The sequence below is a fragment of the Cyprinodon tularosa genome, unplaced genomic scaffold, assembly GCF_016077235.1.
Source record: "Cyprinodon tularosa strain WSP-4 unplaced genomic scaffold, ASM1607723v1 ctg90, whole genome shotgun sequence".
NCBI lineage: Eukaryota > Metazoa > Chordata > Actinopteri > Cyprinodontiformes > Cyprinodontidae > Cyprinodon > Cyprinodon tularosa.
In genome coordinates, this window is record NW_024039674.1 from 382,207 (window position 1) to 401,774 (window position 19,568).

Below are 19,568 nucleotides of genomic sequence, written 5' to 3' on the forward strand. Positions count from 1 at the left end.
ATTGATTTAGTTATTTTTCTATGTTGAAAAAAAAAGATATTTATGGAATTACATTTTGTTGCAAGAGGTACAACAATTCTTCCTGGTAAAAGTGCCATAACGTCACTATTTCTATTTTGAGTGGTTAAGTCCTGACAAAAAATCTAACTTGGCTAATTAGACCTAAAAAAACATATTCTACTGCATATTTTAAAAATTAACTTAAACTACCACCTTAGTGTGGTGGAGGGGTTTCCATGCTAGACAATCCTAGAGGCAATGCTGTCAGGGCATAAATCCTCCAGATACCTAAGGGCCAAGTCTAGGTGCAGAGTTCCAGCCCTTCTTAGTTTCCCAGGCAGGCGTGTTGGATAATGGCTCCCATGGACATTCCATAATTCTGCCAGAGAACTCAAAGCCCATGTAGGAGAAAACTGTGACACCTGAGGGAACGTGATTGGGACGAACAGACCCCCAGCTCTGAACCTGATTGGTGTTTTATTAGTGGATTTCTGTGCAGAGCATGTATTGTCCATAATAAGCACCATATTAATGCATAAAGATATCAGTCAGAGCACCTAGCACAAGGACAACAAGGCCAGAGGTTAATAATCAACTTTCCTACTAATGATCTTCTGATCCCATGCCATGAATGCTTGGGGGAAGTTGAGGGCATAGCTGACCACTGATGACCAACTGGTGTTGAGTTAAATACACTACAAGAGAAGGAAGCCGACAGATTTGACATGCCCAAGGAAGTAGTGAGGGGGAACTGGAAAACATATCTGATTTTGATCCTTCTTTGAGGCATCTTCCTAGTTACCTAGGTTCATTGCATTCAATCTGAAATTAACATGATTCTCTGATTTTCCTATGATGTTAACAGGAGCGACTGGGTGACCTCTTATAAGGTCATGGTTAGCAACGACAGCCACACCTGGATAACTCTCAGGAATAGCTCAGCTGACATGGTGAGTACTTATAAAAAGACAAAAATGTCCCAAACTGAACAAAACCTATTTTTCTTGTTTTTTTTTTCCTAATTAAATATCTTGTCTTGTTTGTGTGTCTTCTGCTGATTGAACCCTAATGGAAAAAAATGAAGTCTTGCTCGAAAGTAATTACAGGGGAAGATATAAATGCCTGCTTATTTCCAAGCTTAATGAACTGTGAGGTGGTAGAAAATACTAATGTTGCTCCGGTAGATGGTAACTTATCCTTTCAAGAGTTGTTTTTTCCTCTCTCTAATGAGAGACTTCACATAATTAAAAGGACAGGAATATCACCTTGCATGCAGAGTGTCACAGAGCCTTCTTTTTGTCAGCTCTGTTGCTGATGAAGGAAATGTGGGATTTTCTGAACTAATCAGAAGTCTTAAAACATAGACTCATATCCTAGAAAATTATATTTTTTTAGTTTGCTCCTGTGGCAAGTAATATAATCACTGAAGGTGATAAACAGTACACTAATTTATTCACATCCATGTCTTTCCCCCATCCTTTCTGCCAAATGCCAATCCCCTATATAAGCCTTTCAAAACATCACTATGGTACTAAAAAGAACTCAATTTGTGCGTGTTAAAATTTCCATTAAGGACCTTTGGGTGTCAAAGTTCCTTGATAGCATACATGACAATAAATCATCCTCTAAAACCAGGGAGAGGAATCTTTTTATAGTTTCGGTCATTCTTCTTTCTTTTCCATAAGTGTTCAGTTTATTTAAAAAGATTATGAGGGAAATGAGTGCCCCTCATTTACAGTTGTTGAAAGAAGTGCATTATCCTTTGTCCTTCAAACCTTGACTGTGTAATTATCCTGTGTTTGCCTTAGTAGATATTCAAAGGCAACAGAGAAAAAGAAATCCCGGTCCGGAACATCTTTCCATCCCCCGTGGTTGCGCGTTACCTTCGAGTCAACCCCCTTTCATGGTTTTATGGTGGCAGCATCTGTATGAGAGTGGAGATCCTCGGCTGTCCTTTGCCAGGTGATGGGTTTGTGTTAAGGTTTGGTCTGGAAGAAAAGTTGACACCACTCGCTAATCAGGATACAGTTTCTGAAAAATATTTCAAGGATTCTCTTTGTCTAATGTTCTGTTCTCAGCATAGGGACAGTAGTGGAAACATCTCTACAAAATGCTGTAGTGGCTTTAAATTGTTACCCATTCATCCTAATAAGGTAAAATGGGCTGGGTCCTTCTTTCTGTTGTTGTCAATATTATCAAGGAAAAACCCATCCATCCATCCATCCATCCATCCATCCATCCATCCATCCATCCATCCATCCATCCATCCATCCATCCATCCATCCATCCATCCATCCATCCATCCATCCATCCATTCCTAACCAAGTTAGGTGTGACCAAAACAATCAGCTTGTATTAAAGAAGAAAATTGGGTCTCCAAGATTGAACCCCGGCATCCAATCAGGGAAGTGCATTACACCTGATTGTTTATGGGGCCTTGATCTTTCATCTTGTACATAGCTGTGGGCCAAAATGTATACGGACTTGAAAATCGAGAGTACTTTTTTTAAAGCAATGTCAACACAAAGGAAGAGGTTCCAGCCCATAGATCCATATCTAAACTGTAAAACCTAACATTCAGAGTACTAAAAGATTTCAAGTGAACAGAACTCAATTCTCATCAACTTCTTCTTCGTACTAATGTTATAAGCCTCTTACTTTATAATCATCTCTGGAACTAATGACCAAAATATTCTTGATAATTTAATATATTTATATTATCTATTATTCATAGGATTAAAAGCATAACAGTTAAGCTGTTAAATATGGTGGAACCTTGCTCAGATCAAGTTAGATTTAGACCTCATTGCTGCAACCCTATAAGTAAAACTGCTGTTACAATCAATGGTGTCTGTTCACCGTTGGATGTTAACATTGTTTAGCATTGTGGTCAAACTGTGCATTGCACATCACTCTAATACTGTTTGAGAAAACCAGCATCCCAGACTGAGTGATTATTAATAGAGTAACAACACATTCTCTGTTAAGTGTTGTTAAGTTTGTTAGTCATTTGGGAGCTAAATTTGAAGATCTTTTAAAGCCGGGCATAAACTGTAGGATTTTTTGCCCTTTTTGGGACGATGTTACAATCGTGCAAGAATTTTTCGATCGGGCTGGCTTTCATGATCGTTCATCATGTAATGTACTGCAGGTAATGAGGTGTGATCAGCCACTCACGACCACCTCCCAATCAGGAATTGTTAATTTGGGAGAAAATCAAATGTGTTTGAAATTCAGTCGGCCTTCGTGGGCAAATCAGTGGTGTGAATGAAATTGAGTTCTTTCTGCAAAAATTGACAGACCCTAGTTGTTCAGCCATGTCTTTGTCCAAATATTCAATTCAGTTTTCAATTCAATACAGCATCACCTTTTATTTTTAGGGCTTTCAGCACACAAAATGCACAAATTGCTAAGGTAGCATGTTTCCCTTAAGTGAGCTTCATATTCCTCTTCTACTCGTTTGGCTTTCAGATAGACTAGTCCGAGTAGCGCCATCTCACTGCGGAGCTGAGTCCGACGTGGTTTTTAGACGTACAGTGTGAGCAGTTAGATCGCATAAGAGCGTCGGGTCACACAGTATGAGAGCATACATCGACAGCCGTGAACTTTTAAACCCTGTGGTTTCGTCGTACAATGTGAGCTGTAGCTGATTACAACGATTGAAAAAAATCATACAGTTCTCACAACAAACCACACATGAAAAGCATAACTTTTGTCATTGATTTCAAGAATTACTTAAACTTAAAAAGAACATTTAAATAAATAGGGATGTATAATATTTATGAAAAGTAAAGTAATTGGTAATAAAATAAATGCTAAACTTTTAAATTGACAAACCATGTTTTTCTAGCTCTTCTGTTTATTAGAAAGTTGATTTAGTCAACTTCCACATAAGTTTTGATTTTCATTAACTTGCTGGGGTTTGCATGGTATTTCTCTAAACATCCTTCCATTACTCAGGGGAAATAAACAAGGAAAACATGTTTGGCTGTAAAGTAAACATTCTCCACCTACATGACCGATGTAGCATTTCAAATAAGAACAATTATTCTTTTTCTTCAGATCTCTGAATAGCTATAACTTTTTATAATCTGATTCCAGATCCTAACAATTACTATCACAGACGCAATGAAGTCATAACAACTGATGACCTGGACTTTAGGCACCACAACTACAAAGAGATGAGGCAGGTAAGCAATGTAAAAGACATTACTACCTTAAGAGTACCAGGATCTTATTTCTTAATCAGGAGCATAAAGTGATAAAACACTGTATGGAACAACTATGAGCCAAAGCAAGCCAAGCTGTATAAAAATGTATAAAGGATCCTCAGGCTTTTATCATTACTTATTCATGTAGTTGTCATAAGCAGACAGCTATTGCTTCCATAAAAAGGGGGACAGATGTATTTGTCAGTGTGCATGGTGCGCCTGAGTGGCTGTGATAGTCCAAGCGCTGTGAATGGTAATCTCCTGTAATGAAGTTGAGAGAGGTGTGCAGGGTTGTTTTTGTCCTTATTAATAAATATTCTTTAGATATTTGGTGTCACATAAAATGCAAAATAGCAGCTTTTTTTCAATTCAGGGATTTGAGATGCTTCAGCTGAAATATCAGAATTAATGGACTGGGTTTCTTTGCTTTTCTCTTTTTATCTTTTATGGATAATGTGTCCAGACTGAGGAAAGCTTCAAAAAGAAGAGAAAGGAGACTTTTAAAAACTCCTCTTTAAACCATTTCCATCCTTGACATTTTGCCTCTTTGTCTGGGCCATCACATCACTGTAGTATGCAACATTCTCATGTTTTTGTTCCAGAAATTTTTTATTTCATAAATACTGTACACAGACCCCAAAACAGAAGCAGACAGTAACTTACATTCCTTTAACTGCTTAAGGGCTGTTCTCATCTTAGACCAAATCCACACTAGGTCTGGGGATACTATGTTGCTGTGGGCATTTTCCTAAGTGGAAGATGTCTATTCATATTAGCGGCACAGACTTAAAAGCTTATTCTATTTCTTTTATTCTAATATGTCTGTATGAGGGGGGAAAAAATGAAAATAGCAGAAAACATAGCTCCTGAAAAAACAGGATGTGCTTCTATGGCTTTGGTAAATAATACTGTACAGGTATATTTATCCAGGGAGTTCTCTGTTTAATTAGGGGGAATGCAGGTCTTGTTACTGTTTTGTAATCCTTTATCTCATTATAAAACCTGATATTTGATTAGTGATTTACTTGCTCAGTGAAGTTTAGATTTAACCTGCACCTAATTAAAACCCAGTCACACCTGACTGGCCAACCAATTTGGCAGCAGCTTTGTCCATTGATGAAGCCAGCGACTTCCTCTAAGAGCTGGCAATTCTCTTTCCTGCAGCGTTACTTTGTGTGACCACTGACATCCATGTGGGTAAATGATAATTGTTGCTATTTTAATCAATTCCTGTATGAGCCTGTATATATAATTGCTTTGGGTGCCTCTTCAAAGCTGGCTGCAGGGAAACTAAACAAGCTCTGAGACACAGCTCTGGTGATACTGTCTCTGGAGGTTCCAGTTGTGCTCATTTTGTCGAAATACCCACTATTATGACAATGTGCATGTAGGGTGAAAAACTAAAGACCCTCTCACAGATTTTTTGTCACTTTTAAATGTTCAATACAAACAAATTTTATCATCAGATGAAACTAACCTACATTTATACAACCAAATATTTACATATCCAGAATTGATTTAGTTGAAAATAAAAGCTAAGTACACCATTCTGGCCATATTGTCATCCAAGATATACCAAATGCCTTAATTTTTATCTGCCTCTGCAATATCTCAGTTCAGCTTGACACGCAAAGGTCATACCTATATGGGTACAGGAGTACTTCATCGATTTTAACAGGGTTTTAGTTTTAGTGCACTAATGCATTATGATTTACATTTCCACAGTTAATGAAGGTGGTTAATGAAATGTGCCCGAACATCACAAGGATCTACAACATAGGAAAGTCCCAAAGTGGCCTCAAACTGTATGCCATAGAGATCTCTGACAACCCTGGGGAGCATGAGGTCGGTGAGTTCTTTCATTACTATATGTTCATTACAAAAAGCAAGGAACAGTTTGTAAAGTATAAAGATCAAAACATTTTTACTTATTTTGCTTACATTCTTAATGCCAGGATTGCTGTAGCTTTTATTTAACAATCTTTTCCTCTTTGCTCCCCGCCTGTGAATCCATTGATCAGGTGAACCGGAGTTTCGTTACACAGCAGGTTCCCATGGAAACGAGGTGTTGGGACGAGAGCTCCTCCTCCTACTCATGCAGTTCATGTGTCTGGAGTATCTATCTGGAAACCAGCGGATACGTCACCTCGTGGAAGAGACCAGAATCCACCTTCTGCCATCCGTCAACCCTGATGGCTACGAGAAAGCCTTTGAAGCGGTAGGTCTGCAAGACACCCATTAGTGACCTCATTTCATTAAATGGTTTGAGGTGCAAGGAGCCTGTGTGTGCTTAATTAGTAGCTCTGTTGTGAGATAGTGTGCATCAGAACAAGTTTAAGTGATCCAATGAAAAAGGTAAAGAGAACAAAAACTTCATCTGGGCTTTCTTTTTTTGTTTTGTTTGTGGTTGCTATGATTAAATTAGAGATGAAAAATAAAATAAAAGGCCATGGCAATATCAGTAGATAAAGAATCATGTACTCAACAGTTTCTGCCCACAATTACCAATTGATTAATCAATTTAAATGTAGAAATCCACTTAAAGCAACACTGCATAACCTTTCAAGGTACATCTTTAGTCAGATGTATCCAAGTATTAGGTTATTATCAAAGATTTTTTTTAGATTTTAGATTAATACACAGCACTTGGCCTGCACCTATGCACTTTCAAGGCAGCTCTTCTCATAAAGTCGTAACTTTGTAAATTTTTGAGGATCCATTACTGATTCTGTAACGTGACCCAGAATGCAGCTTATGGAGGTCTGTTTAAACACCAAAGCTAACTAAGTTAAAAGTTGTTGTTAGCCAATAAAACAGATAACGTACTTACTTGATCAGACATATGTCTGCTTCCCTAATCTAGAATTTAATTGAGAAGGGTGAACGAGATCTTGTCTTTAGAAATCTTAAGCAGGGTATACACTGCAATATTTTCAATCATTGTACGCAGTTACAGCTCAAACCGTAAGATGTCACTGCAGGTTTTAAAAGTTCACAGCTCATGATGAATATTCTTACACTGTGCGGCCTAACGCTCAGATGCGACCTTACAACAGCCAACTAAATTTTAAACATGTTTGATTTTCTTCCAACATTATGGTTCCTGATTCTGAGCCGGTCATGAGAGGCTGATCGCCCCTCGTTACCACCCTGTACACTACATGATGCACAACACATGATCAGCCTGATTGAAAAATTCTGCTCAAAGGACTCAACCCATAAAGAGAATTGGAGAATTGGTCCATGTGTATGCCTGGCTTTGGACTTAGACTCACACAAACTTTATTGTCATATTGTATACACAGAGTGTATACAAAACAAAATTTTGATGCATACAGTCTTTCAACAGTGAATGAGCAGCTTGGCAGTGAAACGGATATTTCCATTTATAAAGTGCAGCAGTGATCATGAATATAGACAGTGTAGGACAAAAGGGAAACCACTTTAAGGTCATGGTGAAAAAGGCTTTGATATGGAAAGGTTCACTGCAGTGCAAAATAAATAAATATAGTGCAAGACGCAGTAGAACCTCACCACTCTTGTCACGTTCTTCCAGACTGAGGCACTGCAGCCTCCACACCACACAGTGAGAAAGCTGATCAGAGAGCTCTCACTTCCACTATCTGCTGGTGTAGGTGGTCTGCTATCAGATTCCAAAACACAGAGGGAGAACGGTTAATTTATGCCTACAATTATTACCTGATACCACTCTTTAACTTACTTTGAATAAACCTTAAGCCACACAATTCACTTAGACCACCATTATTCCCATGCTCTTGTACCCTTTGACTCAGGGCTCAGAGCTCAGTGGCTGGTCTCTTGGACGATGGACTAATGACGGCATCGATATTCACCACAACTTTCCTGATCTCAACTCTATTCTCTGGGAGGCTGAGGCAAAGAAATGGATTCCTCGCAAAATGCTCAACCATCACATCCCCACCCCTGATTGGTACTTATCCAAGAATGCCTCAGTAAGTCATATTGAGCGTATGTTGTGCGGTGCTTTATATTTTATTTAAAATTACATGTGCCCCATGGCTTTTCTCTTTGTTGACTATCCATTTTGTTTGCTGTCATAACCCACTCCCACAGTGACGTTCTCGCTGAGATTCTGTAGAACGCATGACCCGCAACAGTTCTTTAACCAATGTCCGATATGTAACACCCATATTTTCTCTTGCATCCTTACAAAAGCTGCTAATTTCTGTAATTAATATGGTCTTGTTAAACTGCAATGAAATATTAATGAAACAATGTTAACAATCTTTGTTCAAATGTTTAGTCTCCTCTCTGTGAGACCTCTTTAGTCTGCAGAGTAAATAGAGATAACGTTTTCTACCTACATTATTGTGATGCATCAGGACATGTATTAAACTGCACTCAATGAAGCTGAATTATCCAATTTGTTATATTTAAAACTTGATTGCCAGCCAGCAAGTAGCTTACCAAAGATGGTTATAAATAGCATGTAATGTGAGAGAGGTGCACTGCAAAAAGCTGAAATCTAAATAAGTATTTTTTTCTTGAATTGAGGAGGTAAGTGAGACATTTTGCCAATGGAACAAGACAATTTACATTTAAAATAAGAAAAGAAACAACTACATTGTCTCATTTCAAGCGCATGTTATCTAATAATAATATTTTAAGAGTAAAAATACTCATTCCATTGGCCAATCATCTTATTTACCAACTCAAATGAAGATTAAATACACTTAATTTAAGAAATTTTCACTTATTTCTAGACCATTTTTGCAATGTGCTCTCTTAGTTTTCACAATATTCTAAAAACTAGAAATGTTTCGAAACACACTTAAAGAATGGATCAGTTTGATAAAAATACAATCTAGTTGGGTAAATCAATTTTGGTTAGGTTGACCAAACAGACACTGACCAAGCCATTGGTTTTAGATCAACTAATTGAATTGAAAATGTAACTGTTGGTTTACTGATCTTACTGTTTGACTGTAGTCAAGGGTTGTGTGTAATGGTTATGGACCTAGAGAACAGTTTTACTGATCCATACATGTACAGCATGCACACTTGGTGTTAAGCTCTGTTAACACCCTGACTCCGGCTTTCAATGTTGTCACACTAACTAACCAATATTTTGGTCAAAGTAATCAATTCGTGTTGGTTTTCCCTTTTACCAATATAGATATACCAAATTAGATTGGTTGTTTTAACCAAAACATTGGTTAAAACAACCATATGTATAGATGTATATATGTATATGTATATGTATGTAGAGGGCTGAATGAAAGGCTCACCCAAGGGTGCCACTGTGTATTTTTCCTGCTTTTTTCCCTTCTAGAAAACAAACACATCTCACAGTGGGGACCACTGTCCATTTGAAAAGGGTAAAGCTGTCACGAGGCCCCATCAGCACTTGTCTATTTTGGGAGAGGTGGATGATGAGTTTGATGTCTATGACAAAGAGGCCGTGAGCTGAAATACACAGAGTGGGCTATTAAAAGCTCTACCCTCAAGAGTATTTTGACGTTAGCAGGAGCCATGTATGAGTCACACTGAGCCTCCAGTATAGCTGCTGCAGCTGCAGAGCTGGGATTCCCATCTGTGCACACAGAGCCATGAATCCTATCCTTGTTTGCCCCACTGACTGGCAGGGCTTGCAGATAGGAATGCTGGTTTCATTACTTGAGCCCCAGCAAGATGGGCGGGGCCTTAGAGATAAATGCAAATGCTCTGTTTTACCTATTAGAATATTTACTCTTGACATGCCTATGCAGTGTGTAAACAGCCGCTCTGATATCTTTATCAATCCCCCTGGAGAGCACAGATTATTTTAGCATGAGGGAGTTAAATTAGCAATCACAGAGCTGAAATGATCGTACTAATTATATTATCCATGCCTCTTGTGTGCCCCCGTTGCAGGTTGCCTTGGAGACACGAGCGCTGATAGCATGGATGGAGAAAATGCCCTTTGTGCTGGGTGGGAACCTCCAGGGAGGCGAGCTTGTGGTGACCTTCCCATATGACAGAACTCGCCCCCAGGGGGTGACCAGGGAGCAGACTCCCACCCCTGATGAACACGTCTTCCGGTGGCTGGCCTTCTCCTATGCTTCCACCCACCGCCTGATGACTGATGCCAGCCGACGGGTCTGTCACACAGAAGACTTCGCCAAGGAGGACGGAACAATCAACGGGGCGTCCTGGCACACAGCGGCCGGCAGTTAGTGTCCATATCCAGGAGCGGCTTTTCTCACTTATTCTAAAAGTGTTATGAGGGATTTTTTTTGTTTACACCAGAAAAAAACAAAACGGATCAGACAAAAACTTAATCTGAAATTCATTCTGTTGCCTTATTCTAATCACAGCTTTAGACTTTAGGGGAGTAATCAGATACTTACCAGAAATGTGTGTATCTTTTCTGGCAGGTATGAATGATTTCAGCTACCTGCACACCAACTGCTTCGAACTGTCCATGTATGTGGGTTGTGACAAATTCCCCCATGAAAGCGAACTGCCAGAGGAGTGGGAGAACAATCGAGAGTCTCTTCTTGTTTTCATGGAGCAGGTACCAAGTCAACTCAGACCCCCTGATACTCACTTGATCATAGTGCCTTGCTAATGTTTTCACATCCCATGCAATGTATCATTTTTTTAAATTATATTTTCCCCTTATTTACCCCCCATGTCATTAGTACCCCGTTTCTTTTTGGGGAGCAAAACTGAAATCCACCAGTGTTACTCATCTAGATACGTAGATTTTCATACCGTGCTCTTTGGAAAATACCTAAAGTTTAGTCGGATTGGTAGGGGAGCATCTGTGAAAAGAAAATTTCCAGTCGTGCAGCATTTTCTGGATTAAGGTTTAGATTGGATTATTCCAAACACAATTGGCTTTTATAAAAACTAGAATCAGAAAACCTCTGTTATCGTTGTGTTTTCATGATACAATGATAACAAAGGTTTTCTGAACAGTTTGAGACCAGTTGCTGTGATAAAACAATACAAAAAAATAGAAATAAAAAGTAAAACAATGAAATATTAAATGTGTGTGTTTCACACAAAATAGAATATAGGAAGCAACTATGTAAACTCAATCAGCCTTTGACAGGTTTTCTTTCAGTATTGTCCCATCAGCTCTAACCGACTTCTTTTTAAAGAACAAGCATCCCACAGCATCATGCTGCCACCACCGTCCCCTCAGCAACTAATTTTTTCAATCTGAACAATGAATCTCTGTAGCCTACCATTGAGCTTTTAGCTATTTCAGATTAATATCAGTTGATATCACTTTAAATGGGACAGCTCACATTATTCAGATAATTGACTAAACACTACTCTGTTAGATGCTTTTAAGTCACGCACATAATATGAAAAAAAAAATAAAGATTTGGGAGATAATTATTTTGTGGAAGGGCTATGGAAGTCCACAATCACAATCTTATCTCCATACCTTCTTTTTTTTTTTGGCCTTGACATTTTTTTTTCTTCTGCAAAAGCATTAAAATGAGAGTCATTATTGTCATATTGCACTTCCAACAAGTAAAAAATAAAAACTTTTAAAGAAACTTGCTTGTAATGTTGCATTCTCACTTGAAATATAATCTTTAGAGGATTCACAATCCTACCTCAACATCTTTATTTGAATATTGACTCTGAGTGAGAAGTGGTACATTATGAGCATTATACGATGCTCTGATTTTTACTGCTTTATAAAACATAAAGAATACTAAAACAGACAAAGCAAGAAACCGTCCTCAGTAAGTAAATATGTGCATCATGCTTTCCGTACATAGGTGCATCGTGGGATAAAAGGCGTTGTAAGGGACCTGCAAGGACGAGGAATAGCCAACGCCATCATCTCTGTGGAGGGGATTGGTCATGATATTCGCACAGGTATTCTTTTGTTTTTGGTCATTTTTTTGATTGAAAATAGTGACTTTATAAGGTCACTCATGAAAATGTCAAAGGAGTTTTATCATGACATTTTTTGGCATTCTTTTTATTATTCTGTATTCAAAAAAACTTAAGATAAGGCCCTGAAAAGGGTTACTCCTCTAGCAAGATGACATTTCAGGCAATGGTGGAATAAAAAAACAGGATAAGCGAAAGCCGGTATGTGCTTAAACGTTGGGGTGTGAGTCCACTTGTGATCTAAGCCAACTTTCTGAAGGCTCTCGACTCTGAATTTTAACTACTGATTAGGAGTTGTTGAGGCGATTTCTTCTAAAGCTTAGCAGTATTCACCCTTTATTAAAGCTTAAGTGGTTTTGTACTCAGAGCATGAAATCAGGTTTTTAAAAGACATTAACCGTTAAAAGACATTAACCAAGGGAAAACATTAGGTCCCAGCCTCCTATAGGAAAACTTTAGAGTATTTCCATCGTCATTAAGCCTCATCTGAGACCCTATTAATCCTAATGCTGTTTTTTCTTATTCAGTTAAATTGAAGTGTTTTTTTTTTTTTTTTTTACCTTATTTCTGACAAATACTTAAGAAGTGGCAGATGATTTGGTTTTAAATTCAAAGCAGTTTACAAATAAGAACCATTTAATAATGTTTTGAGAATGAGTGGAATCCAAATGGGGGGTTTATTCTATGCAAAAATGAATGCTCGTTTTGCCCATCATGTACAAGAAATCATTAAGACTTTATTCAAACAGCGCCACAATGGAAAAATGCAATTTTCCTGTTAATAAATAAATGACACTCTTTTCTGAGTTATGGGTTGAACTGACAGTTTAAGTTGTATATTCTAGAACAACTGAGTTAGGCTACCCCAAAATCCAAAAGTGTAACTTTTTTCACTTTTTTTTTTTTTGTCTGGCTTCCTAACAGCTGCTGATGGTGATTACTGGCGCCTATTGAACCCTGGAGAATACAGCGTAACAGCCAGAGCTGAGGGCTATAGCTTGGCCACAAAGAAGTGCGAGGTGGGCTATGCGATGGGGGCCACCAGGTGTGACTTCACCATTGGACGGAGTAATTTGTTCCGAATCAGAGAAATAATGGAAAAATACAAAAAGCAGCCAATCAGGTTGCCTGTAAGGCAGTTTCAGACTCACAGGCCCAGAGAGAGATATTTAGGAACATAAATATAACATGAGGAAGCATGGGGAGAATTTAGACTAAAACATCTGCCTGGGACTGGGGGGGAGTCTAGGCAGATGTTTGGAAATGCAGTAAAGTATGTCCAATTTTTTCAAAATGGATGCAAAATTAATTCACATTTATAGATTCAAATTATGACTGATTTTAAATGTGAGCAGTATTTGATTGTCGTTCTCTCATAGACATACAGTACCTTTCTAATAGCTATGCTTAACCTCCCACTGTCAAAGTCAGTGAAATGATTCTTATCCATAATACTGCAACTAAATCTAAACAAGGGAGCAAAAGTCACATCAAAGCTTTTTATTTTCTTTATTTGAACATGAACTGTGGGTGATCAATGGAAAGGCCAGCACAAATTTGCAATTACAGTATGTACATAAAGGTGCAGCACAATAAATTAGTATTGTGCAAAACACACTGTGACAAATTTTAAAGTATTATTTCAGTCCATTTTGTCAAATACAGCTTATAACTTATTATAAATGCTTTTATGCCAGTTGGTTGTCCTACTTTGTTTAAACCAAACTTTTTCCCTCCATAGAACCAAAAAAAAAAACTTTATGTAATGTTAAATTATTTCATAAAAACTGGATTTTGGCCTTTTTTGAGCATTGTGTTATAACAACCAAGGATAACTGAGATTAACATTTGAAATATATAAGCTTGCGTGTAACAATCGCAGATTAAATATCTAGTTAATATTTTTGAATGAAATGTCTTCAACAAATATTAATAACATTTATTGGGGTGCACCTGTGCCTGAGTTATGTAACACGGTGGTATTTAAATCGTCATAGAAGCTTTGCTATCTGCACTTTTTTATTGTATATTTTAAAAACATTTTGCTCTTTAGTTGTTTATTTTAATTTTAATAAATATTTGCACAAATGAAAGAAGCTAAATGTGTCTTGTGTTTTGATTTTACTAATAAAAAGATATTTATCCCTATCAGAGTTAGTTTGCAGCTCATTTCTTTGGTAAACATTCAGCTTATTAAATGATGTAAATACCAGAAATTATTTCAAAGAAAGTATACACTGTCAAAATTAAAAGATATGAATAAATATAAGAGACAAATAATCTTTCACACAATAAACACTTTCAAGGGTTTTTAAATGTGCTCAAATCACAAAAATGAGAAGTGATTATATAAAAGCTTTAGTTAAGGACTCTATGTTCTTTATACTTCAACAATTTGTCAAATGTTTAATGTACAATGTATTCATATTCTAATATTTGCTTAACAACTATTATATACTATTTTAAAATTTATCTAATGGTTGTGCTGAAGTGGGAGAAAAGGGACATTAAAAGTATAGTTTTGTCTTCTAGATATAAGAACTGATCCAACTTAGGAAGCTTTCAATGAAAAATGAGTAGAACATCACAAGAGAAAAATAAAACCCTTATATTTAATGATTGACTCTGTGGTTAAGGAACCTAAGTTCTATTTATTAGAATAGAAATAATAAATCACCAAAATTGTTAAACAAACTTTTTCCTAATTCAGAATTAAAAAATGTTAGGAGATTAAATTTTACAATAAGTAACATACATTGCAACCGAAATCCATCCATTTAAATACTGCAAGTTAAGTTTTTTTCATTCCACAAATAAATGATCTCAATTTCATGAGGTATTTCTTTTTTTAGGCAGACATACTTTAATCCACATCTTTAATTCTGGTTATTAAACGGATTTTCCTAATGAGAAACAAACATTCAAAGCTAGAATATTACATTACAGCAGAGATATAGACAGTTTTAATACAAAAAAGTGGGCTAAAATAAAACTGTTTAAAGGTTGTATTTTCACTCTGAAAACTTTGATTTCACAAAGCTAATCGATGGCTACAAAAATATATATTTAAACTTTTGCAGTAACCATTAGTGAAAAGTAAGTGAGAGTCTATCATTGTTTATTTATTAAATTAGCGCTACTTTGATAAATTAAACTAATGGATCCTTTGAAAAAGATATCGAAAGGCATATCATTTTAAGCATTGGTTTGGATCAACTTCATTACAAACAAAACCAGAAAATGAATCAGGGCTAATACATTTGCAGTTGCAAACTTAAGTACAATTTACATTAATTCTTACTTATCCTGCCTGTATCCTGCTTGACTGAACATTTAAGATTGGAAAAAGCAACTCAGCAATGTTCCCATAAGTTGACTGTAATGACTTTGGGTAGTTTAAAAGATCACATATGATTTCTGCAGAAGTGGGATTGCATCTTCGGAGTGTCAGAATCGAAGGACTCTCATTATCAGAGCTCTGCCGGGGCTTTTACGGATCACTGACTTACACTGACAACTCTGGCTTCCTTCTGTACGGCCACCATCTAATTAGGGAAAGACTCCAGCCTCTCTTATCCATCCTCAAAAATGTATCGAACAAAGCCTCCCACACCTGTCATCGTCTCAAAGCGTTGGACTGTGTGAGACTTGTCAGAGTGTTAATATTACAATGCTTTCTGCAGCTCAACATCAAAGTCTGGGTGTGAGGCAAGAGAAACACATTTGTAAATCAGAGGGAGAGTGAAGTCTTTTCTGCTTTTGGTCATTAAATATTAATTTGGTGATAAAACATCATGGTTTTTTATGTTTTTGCAGCAAAAATAGAAAGCTAGGTTTAATTACCAGCAGCTCTAATAAAGGAGCTAAAGTTTGACTTTTAAAGCGGCATGTCAGAAATCTTTTCATTGTCACCTCTATCAACTGACTGTGCTCATCTTGGCACAAAGAAACGGGCCTCACCCAACTATACACTGCAGTTTTTGTGAACCCTCCCCTTTCAATAATGATTCAGTTACACAAAATCTGCAGAAAAAATCTTTACAATTGTGTGTTTTTTTTTAAAATGCTCTCCTAAAATTCTTGGTCATTTTTCTGCCCAACAAAAATATTATTTAATCAAAAAGAATAATTGATGACTGTTGTGAATTTGGACTGATTTTATTTATAAGCAACTTGAATAAAGATAAAATAAGGATAAGATCTGGTCCTGAATGTGTTTAAAACAAAACATATGCTGTTAAAGTGTCTATTCTCAGCAGTTCTAAGAGCCTAGAGCGGAGGTCTTCAACAGGGGGTCTGCCACCCCTAGGGGGTCCACTGAGGTACTGCATGGGGTCACAAAAGTTTTGGTTGATTAGACTTTTTTTAATATCCCCCCTTCAATTTTTTCCACTAATTGAAATGTCTTTAAATACGCATTAACATGAATTCAACACACCGTAGTAAAAAGATAAATGTAAGCAGAATATGTGTTTCAGGCATCAATGCACACATTTAGCGACACACAGGAGCTCTTTCAAACTGGGCACCGTTTCATTCACAACACCTGTCCCATCAACCAGCAATCAGAATCAGAAATACTTTAATAATCCCAGGGATAAATTACTTTCGTTACTTTACTCCATATGTAATAGACTGACTATAGGACCAATTTGATATAACACAATTTCGTACAATATATATATTTAGGTTCTCCACTCCATCTCGCCATCAGTCTGGGGGTCCTTTGCCTTGAAAACGTTGAAGACCCCTGGCCTAGAGGACAAGTTATTGTCCCGACATTTACCATACTGCTGCAGACAATTGTAAGCTGTAGGTAAAGCTGCTGTCAGTGGAGGTGGGGTGATAAGGAGGGGTGGGCTGGGTTCTGCAATATCCTGTCTGGGTAGTATGGTCGCTCCACTAGACTTAGACTGAGACAAACTTTATTGTCATTATGTATACACAGAGTGTATACAAAAGGAAATTTCGTTTTGTACGGCCGCATGACATTTCCATTTCTTAAAGTGTAGCAGTGATCAAATGTAAACATTGGGGGGAAAAAAGAAAACATGGAGCAGAAAAGCGCATTGATAAGGTCAGTTTGATGCAGAGACTACTGTATGACATGATTTAGAGTTTTTTCAGCATTCAGCTTTTTTCAGTTTTTTTCTGTTTTTCCCAGTTTTTTCAACATTCAGCTGTCTGATAGCAGTGGAGAAGAAGCTGTTTTGGAATCTGTTAAACCTGCATTGAATGCTGCATAGCCTCTTCCCGCAGGGCAGCATGGAGAACAGCCCATGGTGGGGGTGTGAGGGGTCACTGATTAATGTTACGGGCTTGGGACACGCAACACTGGGATGAAATGTCTTTTATGGAGGGGAGAGGAGTCCCAATGATCTCTGCAGTTCTCACTACTCTCCTCACCTTCTTCCAGTCTATTAGCCCAGTGTTCAGATAGAGGCAGGTTTCTTTGGATATTGCTCAAGTCTTTGATATTTTGAAGCACTTAACTGCGTAGCACGAATGTCAACCAACAAGAAGCATGAGGTGCTTCTTATTCCAAAAAGTAAATCAAAATTCCATTCAGTTTAAGATTAGCAGCTGTAATTATTGAAAACATTTAGATGTGCTCAGTTTCAGATGGTTAATGTCTCACAATGAGAGCTTAGTTGATTAGCTTATTTCTACGAGTTTAGTTTTAGTAATTACATTTGTCTAACCTAGTATGCAATGCATGTCAAAAGTAAACATTTTTGTTTGAAAGATTAAATACATAATTAGCTCACTTTTTATTATTTTATTCATTCTGTGACGTTTTCTTTTTTTAAAACCACTGATAAACTTACTAACACAAATAAACTCCAATACAAGTAAATGCATAACTTCGGACGTTTCAGAAAGTAAAAAGAAAAATATTTCTCTTATTATTTTATACAGCAAGGAAAATGATTTTGTATACCCTAAACGAGAAAAATGTATGCTATAGAAATAATAGCATGAAATAATAGTTATTTCTGTTTGCTCAGCTTATGCAAGTATCTTGATTTAACTGCATATTGAGAATTTATTATACCCATTTTTAGCCACAGAGTTGAACAGAAAGCTAATACGGCAGAAGGAGGGAGAAGTGTTAGAGTCAGCAGCACCTGCAACGTTCTTCTGTATGTAGGGCACAGAAACTTCTGGGTGTTTTGTTTAATTGAAAAACAACTAGTTTTATATCTTAAATAAAAATATCTAAAATAAAGAGTTATTCTTTCTTGTGTGTATATTATTGCCATTATTTTTTTTTTACTTTTATGATAAAAAGAGATTAAATATCTGAAGATAGACTCAAACTAATTAAAAAAAATGAGTCCCTGAATCACAGCAATACATTGTTATAAAATATTATCAGAGTTTAGAGTTTTGTCTCGATGCATTAAGTGCTTCAGTGAACCTATTCCTTTCTTTTACAGGGAGAGGTGTTCACTTTTCACTTCGAGTTGAGGTCTATTTGTCTCCCAGGGGGATCAGTTGTCCGAGCTTGTTGAAGCCAACTATAATTAAGCTGTGTGTCAGGGTCAGAGCCACCCATCTGAGGATAATCGTTGATTCCTGGGGAGGTAATCAGTGTACAGAACTTCAACCATTTCCTGCCGTGGCTATCTCAGCAAGCCGCTGGTGTTGTTCCATTACTACCTGGGCTTTAGTGTAGGGAAAAATGGCCTCCCTGTGACTCAGAATGATTGCAGGCGGATTCTCTGTAGGTATATAAAAGTTACATAAGTATTCTCGAACCATTTCTGCAAGCTCTCTCTGGTTTATTTGAAGACAAATCAGCATCTCATATGGTATCATTAATTCCTCAACTATTTGATACATTGCAAAAGTAATAATAACCTTTTTTTATTAATAGTCTCATACTTAATGCATATTATTACAATTATATGTGACAGACCAACTTAAGAAGAGCACAAATATGTCAAATTAAAATTTGACATGGCTTCACAGTTCCTGTAGAAACACAGTCAGTCTGTCAGTCAGTCTGTCAGTCAGTTTGTCAGTCAGTCAGTCAGTCAGTCTGTCAGTCTGTCTGTCTGTCTGTCTGTGGGATAGATATCACTGGCACATTAACACAGTATAAGTGCTAAACAGTTCTGTCTGCATGTCTTATTTGCACAATATACATAGCCTCTTCATGTTATCCAATAGTGACTAATTTCTTTTTAAGAGTTTTTTATAACCTGTTGATCAAAGTGAAATTTAAGGGCCAAGTCATGAGATGTATCTAAATGTTTATATACTTCCATCATTTTATTCAGCATGTCTCCATAGTTAAAAATGTTTCTTGGGGCTTAGTCTGAAAATTTAGGCTGTGTAGACGCCGTGCAAAGGGGAATGGGTGCTAAATTTTTGTAATGAGGTAGCAGGATGTGTAAAGCATGAACTAAACCTAAGTCTAGTTCTGAGTCCCTGTTTTATCTTGTTACTTGTCTTTGTCTGTACTTT

General features: G+C 37.1%; 1 protein-coding gene across 1 annotated transcript in view; it reads left to right on the top strand.

Annotated features, from left to right (window-relative positions):
• cpxm2 (carboxypeptidase X (M14 family), member 2) overlaps window positions 1–14,191 on the top strand; it is a 35,966-nt gene extending 21,775 nt beyond the window's left edge. The window contains exons 5-14 of the mRNA XM_038274056.1: window positions 866–950; window positions 1,812–1,962; window positions 4,102–4,190; window positions 5,937–6,060; window positions 6,233–6,429; window positions 8,006–8,185; window positions 10,107–10,404; window positions 10,610–10,749; window positions 11,978–12,077; window positions 13,020–14,191. Coding sequence (XP_038129984.1) covers window positions 866–950; window positions 1,812–1,962; window positions 4,102–4,190; window positions 5,937–6,060; window positions 6,233–6,429; window positions 8,006–8,185; window positions 10,107–10,404; window positions 10,610–10,749; window positions 11,978–12,077; window positions 13,020–13,276 — 1,621 coding nt within the window. The 3' untranslated portion in view covers window positions 13,277–14,191. The remainder of the gene's footprint in view (window positions 1–865; window positions 951–1,811; window positions 1,963–4,101; window positions 4,191–5,936; window positions 6,061–6,232; window positions 6,430–8,005; window positions 8,186–10,106; window positions 10,405–10,609; window positions 10,750–11,977; window positions 12,078–13,019) is intronic.
• The last annotated feature ends 5,377 nt before the right edge of the window (window positions 14,192–19,568 follow it).